This window comes from Dermacentor andersoni, chromosome 1 (genome assembly GCF_023375885.2).
Source record: "Dermacentor andersoni chromosome 1, qqDerAnde1_hic_scaffold, whole genome shotgun sequence".
NCBI lineage: Eukaryota > Metazoa > Arthropoda > Arachnida > Ixodida > Ixodidae > Dermacentor > Dermacentor andersoni.
In genome coordinates, this window is record NC_092814.1 from 223,520,702 (window position 1) to 223,531,916 (window position 11,215).

Below are 11,215 nucleotides of genomic sequence, written 5' to 3' on the forward strand. Positions count from 1 at the left end.
TTCCGATTTCTCTCTTTTTTTTTTTTACGTTAAATGAGGGGCCGAACTCTCAAAACCTTAAAGGGACACTAAAGTGAAAAATGATTTCTTCTGGATCAGTAAATTACCGTTCTACAACACCAAAAACACCACTCTTACAACGGTAAGACGTTTGGTAAGCCAGAAAAAGCGCAAGAACGAAATACGGGTGGCGACGCCTACTTAAGTTCCCGCACCTGGGGGCTGTGACATCTTGGATTTTGATGGCAGATGGCATCTTCTAGAGCGGCATCTTCTAGAGAGGCATCTTCTATGCAGCGGTACAGATTGACTACATTGTGTTCTGAAGGAACCAAATATTAAACATGGCAAGTTTCGGGAACCTTTATTCAGCCAACGCGGCCCAAATGCGAAAACATACTTTGGAATCCCTGACGTCACGCTTACGTACCGGTACTGGGGTTTCGGCGCGAAATTCAAGTTCTGATACTTTGGACCTTCATCTTCTCATCTAATAATTAAACTATCTTTTTTAAAATGACTGCCTGCAGGGTTCTCAAACAAGGCTTCATTAGTCTAAACTGATTTATTGTTTCGCTTTAGTGTCCCTTTAAAGAAACACTGGCAAGCACCAGAGCGTCCTAAATAATTTACTATGATACTAATTGTTTCACTAACCAGTTGCGGAGGTGGATGCGTCATGACGTCACGATTCTCGCTCCATTCCTGCGGTCGCTGCTGCTGTTACAAGCGAGCGCCGCCTGAAGAAACCTGCGCTGCACTCAAGTTTTTACGAGCTCCGCCATAATACCTAGGCTTATTGCTACACGACGTGAGCAAGTATTGCTCTCTGTCATAACGTCACGACAATGTGTCGATGACCCAGGTTTTGCATCGTTGCTTGAAGTTTGACGTCTATTGTAGAACTAATTTTTTAAATTTTATTATGGGGTTTTACGTGCCAAAACCACTTTCTGATTATGAGGCACGCCGTAGAGGAGGACTCCGGAAATTTTGACCACCTGGAGTTCTTTAACGTGCACCTAAATCTAAGTACACGGGTGTTTTCGCATTTCGCTCCCATCGAAATGCGGTCGCTGTGGCCGGGATTCGATCCCGCGACCTCGTGCTCAGCAGCCCAACACCATAGCCACTGAGCAACCACGGCGTGTGTAGAAGTCATTGAACAGTACAATGCACCTGAGACACTCTCCGGAGCCCATAAAAATTGTTAAACGGTCCGGAACAATTCTAACGCCACGAAAAAAAAGAAAAAGGAAACATGTCAGTGGCAAGTATGTGAAAAAAGCATACTTGCGATACAACTTCTGCAGCGCCGCAGCGGCTGCATTGTTGTGACGTCATGTTTTACAGCTTCTCTGCACTGCGTCACTAATGACCAGGCGCAAGGGCACAGAGTTGGACTGGCGAGAAGCCAGCCTGTAGCCGAATCACACCCCTACTCATATTTAAAAATGTAGCCGACTCTACACAAAATTTCCAGCTTTTAATTCCCCCCCCCCCCTTTTTTTTTTGCCATCAACATCCTGAGAGACATTGCGCGTCTGCTATGACGCTAGTAAGTTTTCTTGTTTTTCGGTTGTATTGCTAAAGCAGGCTGGGCTTAGCGTGCTCTACTCGATACTGAAAGAATAATAAGATAAAGCAACATGAAAAAATAAGGCGTGATATAGTTGAACCCTGGAAGCAAGCACTAATATGCGGGTGCACTGCTATCCACTATATGTAGGGTCCTTCGTTTTCGAGAAAAACTCGATAATTTCCTATTTTTGCTCACCGAACAATATCTATGAAATTCGAGTTTCCCGATTTTTTCTCACTGAACAAAATTGTTCGGTGAGCAATTGTTGTTCCGTGAACCTATGTTGTTCGGTTTAAACCCAATTCTTCCCGAAGTTTGCCCTTTAGTAAATGATAATACTAAATGCAGGTGTTGCAAAACTACTGAACGCTGCCCACCGTTTGTGAGTAAATAGTAAAGACATATATTATTTTTGTAACTACTACATGAATACGGTGTGTGTCTAGATGTCGCTTAACACCTAAGCAAAAACAGGCATATATAAATATATAATACATTCAGCGCCTGCCGGTGTGAACGAAAGCTCGTTGCTTCTTTAGAAGCCACGTTTACACGAATACGACAGTATAGTTCTTTTCATCGCATTTCCAGCGCATCGCATTCTTGTAAACGGCAACAATGCGCTAGGCAGTCAATTAACGCATCGCTTACGCTGTTTACTCAATTATATATAGATGTATACGCTACGTTCAAAGAATGGCTGATTCGTCTAGTTTGTAATTCATAAATTTTGTTGGAAGAGCGTATACTCGGAACCAGTAAAACAGGACGACAACAGAGAAGAGATAAATCCCCGACAGGTCCCAGAAATGCTGACAATGCATACGATAAGGTACGACAATAAAGGCTTGTAGGATAAGGCGAAGAGCCCCACCTCTTGCGAATCATGACCGTGTGCATTTTGCGTACTTTTTTTCTTTGTTAGTAAGTGCAGAGAACAAAGACGAGATTGCGAATCCCGTCTATATTTGTTGTTTTTGTTAACATGGGTTGTTTCAAGTGTATTAATGCCTGACAACGAGTATTTGTATGCATGAGATCATCAGATGATTTGCGAGCAGCTTTTATTGCCCCTACATATTCCTGTGTGAGAGACTCAGAGAGAGAGAGAGAGAGATAGCGAGAGAGATACAACCTTTTATGATATGCTATAGATGTTAACCTGCCTGTTTGCCTGACATGCTACTCGAAGTGCTGGGTGATGATTATGGTGTATAAACAGTGATTTTGCTTGTTTATATGGAAGAACGTTTTGTGTTAATCGATGCTGCTAGTAGTGTTAAATTTACCAGGAAAATTCCGAACTTTGAGATGCCTGAGAACAAAACTCCCAATTTACCCCGGTTTTCCTCTTTAAAAATAACACAGTTTTTACCACCAGAATTTCAATATATATATATATATATATATATATATCGGATCTGGCAGCCTTGATGTCATTATGTAGCATACGAGGGTATGTTAGCCACGTGCCCACTCTCCTAAGGTCACGTGTTGCTGCGTGACGCCATCGGGCAAAAGAAGGATGTTCTACATCCGGCCGAGTGGCGCTGACTGACACTCTTAGGGCTCGATCTAGTAAAACACAGATACCCAAGTTAATGGACAGTTCGATAGCCCTCGCCATAGCACAACTGGTAGTGCAACGCGTGCGTAATTCCGAAGTTACGGATTCGGCTCCCACCGGCGACATGTTATCTTTTCGTCCACTTTCATTTCCCTTTCTTTAATATATATACATATGAACGAGAGAAGAAAGCGAACCGAGGGGCTCGATTTTTGTTACCCGCCATGGTTGCTCAGTGGCTATGGTGTTGGGCTGCTGAGCACGAGGTCGCGGGATCGAATACCGGCCACGGCGGCCGCATTTCAATGGGGGCGAAATGCGAAAACACCCGTGTACTTAGATTTAGGTGCACGTTAAAGAACCCCAAGTGATCGAAATTTCCGGAGTCCTCCACTACGGCGTGCCTCATGATCAGAAAGTGGTTTTGGCACGTAAAACCCCATAATTTTTTTTTTCGATTTTTGTTAATCATGACCATATAAGGCCAACAGACAATGAACGCGCGGAAAGCATCGGGGCAAATTAGCTGTGGTTGAAATTAAAATGTACAAATTAAAGAAAGGGAAACGAAAGTGGACGAAAAGGATAACGTGTCGCCAGTGGGAGCCGAACCCACACTTCCGAATATATATATATATATATATATATATATATATATATATATATAGTCATATCATCAGAAGCCCACAAACACTGACACCAAGGACAACATAGGGGAAATTACTTGTGCGTAATAAATGAAATAAAGAAACCATAAATTAATGGAAATGAAAGTGGGTGAAAAAAATTTGTTGAAGAAAGTTGTTTTTTCATGCACTTTCATTTCCATTAATTTATCGTTTCTTTATTTCATTTATTACGCACAACTAATTTCCCCTATGTTGTCCTTGGTGTCAGTGTTTGTTCGCTTCCTATGATATGACTAATAAAAATCGGGCCCCTCGGTTAAGCCCCTTTCTTCTCGTTTATTACATAACGAGGGTCTCGAATCCAGCAAAATTGATGCCTTCAGGCAGCATGTGTGGGTTTATTGACCGGTTGCCTTCACCCAAAAAGATCGCGTTCTCGTGACGCCTGCGGCGCGAAAATAATAATATGCTGCGCGAAAATGAAGGATCTTAACTATATGTCAACCCCTAGGGTAATTTATTACGAAGTGTGATATTCGTATGCCAAGAGGGACACAGGAGTGCATTTGTTATTATAAGGGTATGAGCGGGATACCTGCTAAACTATTCAGATATTTCATCAAATGATGCCAAATGATCAATGACAATATTTACAGAAAGAACGACCACGGCGTAATAGCTTCCGCTTGGCTTTTAATGATCTAATTGAATTGAAACACTCTCGTGGTTTTCCAATAAAGCAGAGCAAACAAGTAAAGAAAGCAGAAGAAGAAAGCAAGGCAGAAAGAAGGGAAATAAGAAATAATAAGCTCGTTTGGGCGGACAAGGCAGTGACAGTTATGAAAATGCTGCTGCCAAATTGCATTCTAGCGCGAGCCACGCATTGGGAGCGCACTGCAATTTCATGAAGCTTAATGAGCCATTATCTGCGGCAAACAGCGTTCTCGAATAATAGCATTCGTCCTCGCGCGAGAAATAGCTTTCTTCTTTGTCGTTACTGTGTGGGAAGTCCAGAGGAGGGCTTTACAAGTACTTGAGTGATACTTTATGCGATGCCATAATGGTATCGCGGGAACACTTACTTTCTTTTTCTCCCGCACAATGAATTGATGCAATATATTGGCTTACAAAACTTACTAGATGCCTTAGAAGAGGCGAAAGAGGCGAACCGCCACAAGGGAGAAAAGAAGGAAAGAAAACCATGGTCGTGCTTCTCGTGCGCGTAAGCGCTATTGGAACACTCCAATTAAATAGTCGGTTATTATGGCAATAGAGAGATTCGTATTGGAACGAAACAACAGATGTCTATTTATATGAATTGCCGTAACAGATTACCTGCTTTCTGGCGTTTGTGAGAGGGCGAAGCATTTATATAGTGCGCCTTAGAACGGAGTGCACCTTAGAACGGAGGTGTGAACGGAGGTGAACAAAAAGTGCACCTTAGAACGGAGGTGTCTCACTCGCCAAATGCGAGAGCTGGCACGTATAGTGTTTGTCCGTGGAATAAAGCTTTTCTTGAGAAGCGCTGGCCTGGCTGTTAGGGTACGGTGTATTTTTTCCTTCTTCTAAAAGCGTTAAGACGACGAGTCGTGTACACAGAGCTGCACAGAAAAGAAACTTTGCCATGGCATGTTACGCCATACAGCCACAAAGCTCGTTGAAGTTTGTCATGCTTTCGTGTGTGGCACTAGCCAAAATCTGCGAACTGTTGCAAATGCTTAGTATAAAATGCCCTAGAGGTATTCTGTAGGACACTCGACCTAGGCAAGAGCAACAGTGGCTATACAGCACGAGACGGCTTTGCTTTTCCCGACACCAGGCGAGCCCATCAGTAGACAGAGGCGTCTCGGCGTCTGTACACTCAAAACGCCTGCTATGATCAACGCCAGCGAGAACACTGTAGCCTCTACGACCACTCCGGCTGCGAGCGCTTTAACTTGGCATGGTGGACTACTGCGCTTCGAGGCGAGACTAAAGACAAGGCGTGCACTAAGACGATGGACACACAAGAAATAAATATTTCAATTAATCACGTTAGCCGGTCTTGCGTAGCAACGCAATTCTGAGCCATGTTTCAGAATTAAAATCACCGCCCCTTCCAGTCCGGGAAGATGGTCGAACGGCGTAGCTGTGCTAGTTACACCGAGTGTTACACCATGCAAGTCAAGCTTCGCAAGCAGTCTATATTGTTAATTTTTGTTTCACAATTCTTTCACCGCATTTTCGCTTTTGCGTGGTTCGCTTGGTGAGCGTGCTTTAGGAGTGCTTTTTTTTGTGGTTCTCCCAGTGTTTTTTTTAAGCGTGAGGTTTCTGTCTGTGTTTTGCCGTGCTTTTTTTTTTTTTCGTGAGCAAGTTGCTCCGCTCCTTTTTTGCGCTGACGCTCGCGCTAGGCAGCTTCTTGCTCAGGAGTACGCGCTACTTGTGGTCTTCCCACAGTGGTAGCTGTGATGGAATGTGCGGAACCACTAATCCAAAGCTCCGTATTTGGGGCGCAAGGTCCACCACTGGAGATGCTGGCACTGCAATTGTTTTTGATGATTGTTTGGATTAGTTTGACGATTGACGTGGCTGCCAGTACTTCTTCGTGGCGAAAGAAGTGCCGGCAGCCACGCGCTCCTAGTATCGCGTTTCAATCGCTGTGCACTGTTCGTTGGCCGCAAACCGCCAGCATAACATTTGTTTCTTTCGCGGCAGGGTGGAATCAGTCGTCGATAAATTCGATGCCGATCTGGCTCGATCGCCGAAAATGCACCGCGTGACAACCGTATAAGATTCGCGTATAAGATAGCATTCTCACAGGGAGAAAGGGGTCACTCGAACGCCTTTCCCCCTGTTGAGCTCTTCTTTTCCTCTCCCGCTAGGCCACGTGGCCCCTTTTTTTAGCGAAGTCCGACAACGACAACACAGGGTCCGCATAAACAGCTTCGCTGTAATATTCCACGACACAACACCTTATCTGCTTTAGCCTGGACACATTTCCGACAGGTGATGCGTCGGCGAATAGCGCACAGGTGAACCCTGACGTGGAAAGAGCTTTGCCAGCTGCGCCGCCAGCAGAAGCCTCCTATTCATATTGACAAGTGGACTTGTTTATCCTTTTCGGGTGAGCGCTTTTCACCGTATAACAAATGTTATCGCTCAGCGTGGGACGCGCCTGCATGTATCGGAAGTTTCTGGAATGTTATCGATGGTTCTATCCGCTGTCTGTTGTCACCGAACCTTGTGTAATCTGATTGCATGCATGCACGACGCGAATGGTGTAGAACTTTCTGTGAGACACACGCTGGCACCGGATATTACTCTGGAACGTTCGATGGCTCGTGTATAAAAGCCGACGCGCTCGACCGGTAAATCAGATTTCGACGACCGCCGACTGTGTTCCCCGCTATCGTTGTGCTATAAGTGTAGCCTGTTTTTGTGGGCACAGGTTCGCCTAATAAAAGTTAGTTTCGTCTTTCACAGTATTGCTACTGTAGTCTTTACCGTCACTACCACGTGACAATATGCACGACTCACTCAGCTGCGCTGTGGAAGGAATGGTGCTAAATGAGAATTATTTTCCCTCATATGAGTTAACTTGGGTTATATACCTAAGGACTATCTATTATGCAGGTATTAATACCTTCGTAGCATTTTACTTTTATCCATGTATGACTGTCGTTCTCTTTTACAATAGTGTAGCACTTAAAGCTACAACCACCATTATAACCAATCAGATCTCGCAGATATGCTTCGACGCCGTGTTCTACGCACTCTGAAGAGCGTCGTCTGCCGAGTCTCGAGCGCCGTCTCGAATGCGCGCCTCGAACCTTTCATGTTGCTAAGCTCTGCATAAAGGTACGTCCTCACTTGCGGAAATAAGCGCGTGTAAGGCGGCGCACTTAAAAACGCGCGCCGCGGAAGGCACCTTCGCGGCAAGAATTCTCTAGAATATCGGCTTGGACTTGTTGGTTTTCCATTCTGGTGTAAACAGCACCAAACGTATAGACGGGACAGGAGACGAGAAGGCGACACCACAAGCGCTGCCGAAATAAGCGCGCCGCCTTGCACGCGCTTACTTCCGCAAGTGGAGGACGTACCTTAACACTACGAAACGGAAACTTCCTTAGTATAGCAGCTGTAGAAGGAGGCATGCGATAACAGGAACAGTTATTTAATGTACCCATTGCCCGCCGATGATGCCTATCCTAACGGACCGGATTGTGGTTTGCAGCTAATCTCTACAAGTCGCACTTTCATTTTCTTCGCAGGATTGTGAAGGAGAAAGAGGACAGTTATGCCAAGGACTGCTGCTTGTGTGCCCTGTGCATGGGTTTGTGCTGCCTGTGCTGCCAGGACTGAGGCTGGAAGCACTCCGTGCACACACGCGTTTTACCACTGCGCGGTTTACAGGAAATTGCGACCCGGTCTTCAATTTTTCAAGATGACGGCGGCGTTCGCAAAGTAATCGTATCTTTAACGTACGGCACTTGCGAAGGGCAAGATGCTCAGAGAGCGCACTTGACACCTGACACTTCCAAAAAGAAAGAAAGAAAGAAAGAAAGAAAGAAAGAAAGGAAGAAAGGAAGAAAGAAAGGAAGTAATTATACACCGTGCGCTGGCTTCAAAGCGAATCAACAAAAAACAGGCCACAGATACACAAAGCTTTTCAGGAGCGCGTTCGTAAGAAATGAGGATAGGCATCTGTGATAGCAAAGGAAATGATAATTATAAGGCGTTGGTAAAGAACAAAGAGTTATTATCAAATCTGCAACCCCCTTGTGTATACTCTCTAACACTGTCTTTGGACTATAGTATAGCGCTTCTTCAATCACCTAATTTTTGCGTGCTTACAGACACCTTTGTAATCGTGTTGTCCACTAATGAAGAGGCGCTGACAATTGCCGCTGCGTTGTCATCTGTCTTCGTCCCTCTGGAATGTAGTAAGAGATTGCCCCAGAGGGAAATGCGCTTTCTTCCTAGTGCGCTTGCCGCCCTCAATTCCTGACCCCGGAAGGCACGTAGCCAGGATTCCTGACCGGAGGCTGTGGGAGACGGCCAGGCAACAGTCAGAGGCGTGTGGGTATGTTGCGTTCCTCGATAATTTATTGCACCAGAGGCAGTGGCGTAACTAGGGGGAAGAGGGGGTGCAAGGTCTGATCGGGCTTCATCACCCCTCCCCCGAATTTTTCCAGGTCGCTGGCCTGCTTCCTTTTATGTCTGGCATGTCGCCTATAAACAAAGGCTTCTTCGAACGCCCGCCCCAGACAAGTACAGAATGGTACACGCCTTCAGGCAGACCAAGGGCTTGCTCAAGGTAATAGTTGTATTATTATGCACCAAGCATGGGAAACTTATCTCTGCGCCCCCCCCCCCCATAAATGCAACTTTATACCCCCCCCCCTCCCCGCCAAAAAAAAAAAAAAAAAAAAGATCCTGGCTACGCGCCTGATCCGAGGGTCCTGTTATCAGTTCGCTGACTGAGAAAAATTGAGACCGAGTGTGAAGAATCGTTTTGGTTTAGTCTATTTCAAGGCAATTCCGGGTGATTCGCTGTCGGCAATCTTGATTTTCGGCGAAATGCATAAAGCCGTGGATCCTCCATGAAGTTACGCTGAAAGATGCAAGAAAAAGTCGTGATTAGTTCCATTTAAAGAGAATGAATCATGGCGTCTGCAAATTGAACAGTCGAAGAGATGGAAACGCAAGAAGTATGATAAGAAAGATGCAAATTTATAGGTCGGAATTGATGCGGAAAAGCAGAACCTCAGGCGAACGTCACTTCTGCTCAATACCGTAGTCGAGGCATCAAACGAAAGGAGAACCTGAACTGTCAAGTCCATGACCAAATCTGCGAAGTTGTATTCAATATATTCTTCCTAAAGGAGTGTTGGTACGACCATTCCGACTTGTATTTTTTTTTTCTTTGCGTCGAATAAAGGTTTCAACTAGAGTGTGCTAGAATAAGGTCGAATGAGCCGTACGGCGCTCTCCCGCTGTGCCACCGCGTGTGGAAAGATGGTGCGAGGGTGCTTCGAGCCAGCTGCATTGGGGCGGAGACGCGCTTCGCGGCATATGCAACGTACTTTCACTGGGGGCGCTGACACCGATTGCGCATATATAGATTATACAGCACGACGTTTTCAATATTGCTGGCATTGTGAAGTGCGTCGTCCGCTAGCGAGCTCGCGTTCATTGTACGGACGCCCTGTTTTTTTTTTTGTTGCAGAAAGTTAATACAGTAAATGTTTTTAACGTCTTTATTTGCTTTGGTGGGCCCATCACATTTTGTGGGTGCTTACCAATGGTAATTTTAGCCCGGTGAACTACTGTCTTCAACACTAAAAGTAAAAACACTAAAAGTTTTCTAAAAATAAAACGTAAGTTTGGCACAGCAGCCACCGATTTGCAATGGTGAAGGCATACTTAAGAAGATTTTATTCGTTGCGTGTTGTTTCACGCCTGCTTCTTGTTGGTGGAATAAAAAGGGCGAGGCCAATGATTGAAGAAAACAATATTATAGCGAAATAAACCAGGCTAATATTTATTAACTGCTTGGTGTTAGGAGGAGGAGCGGTTGACTGAACTTCTCGGTAAATCGGAGGGCACATAGGCATATTCACGACATATAAATGATGAACAATTGTCAGATACTTTAACTGCACTCGCTGCCTTTCGAGAATGAGACCGGCGGCCTCACGTGCGGCCACTTCAGGCGAACGCGCCTCCACGTTGACGACGGCCCGGCCGCGGGGGTATTCGTGGTTCGTGCTGTGGCGGGACTCTATCACTGGTGGCTCCAGAGTGCTCATACATAAACCAAATGCCACCTGCCTCGGAGCGTGCATACAGCGGCTTTAATGGTGTGCCACCAACAATTCTACAGAGAAGAGGCCACTCATTCTACAGAGAAGATGCCACGAGACCCCAGAATAATTTTATTTTGTGTACACCCCTAGAAGCTACTCACACAGCTACCTTCTTTTTTTAAATAATGAAATTCTTGGGTTTTACGTGGAAAAATCATGATATGATACCACATATGGCACCTGGTTTAGTTTTGATCACCTGGGGTGCGATCGGAGATCGTTGTTCGACGCGTTCGTTCGGTTACCGGCGCGCGCCATTGGCCTACTCCGCGCCGACGTCGGTAGCCGCGGGGCGTGGCCACGTTTTTGGTGACGTCAAAATGACGATACGCTTCTGCCAATCATCTTGCAATCGAGCACGTCGTCTACTAGGTGCCGAACGCGACGGGAGTTGGGAAGTTTGGAGCGATCATACGCTCGTACGAGACCAGCTTCGCATGGCGCGTCTGGTGGATTCGATTGGATACAAACGGCGGCTTTGGCAGCGGAATGGCACGTTCGGATCTAATCCATAGTTTAATTCGAGAAAATGGCGCTTGCGATGGAAACTTCGCTTGTTTTATTGGCGTTGCTATGAGAGCAGTGGAGG

The 11,215-nt window shown here is 45.6% G+C and overlaps 1 protein-coding gene across 1 annotated transcript in view; it reads left to right on the forward strand.

Moving 5' to 3' along the window:
• Positions 1 to 9,710, forward strand: part of LOC126548483 (uncharacterized) — a 29,081-nt gene extending 19,371 nt beyond the window's left edge. Inside the window, exon 3 of the mRNA XM_050196684.2 lies at positions 8,029 to 9,710. Coding sequence (XP_050052641.1) covers positions 8,029 to 8,119 — 91 coding nt within the window. The 3' untranslated portion in view covers positions 8,120 to 9,710. The remainder of the gene's footprint in view (positions 1 to 8,028) is intronic.
• The last annotated feature ends 1,505 nt before the right edge of the window (positions 9,711 to 11,215 follow it).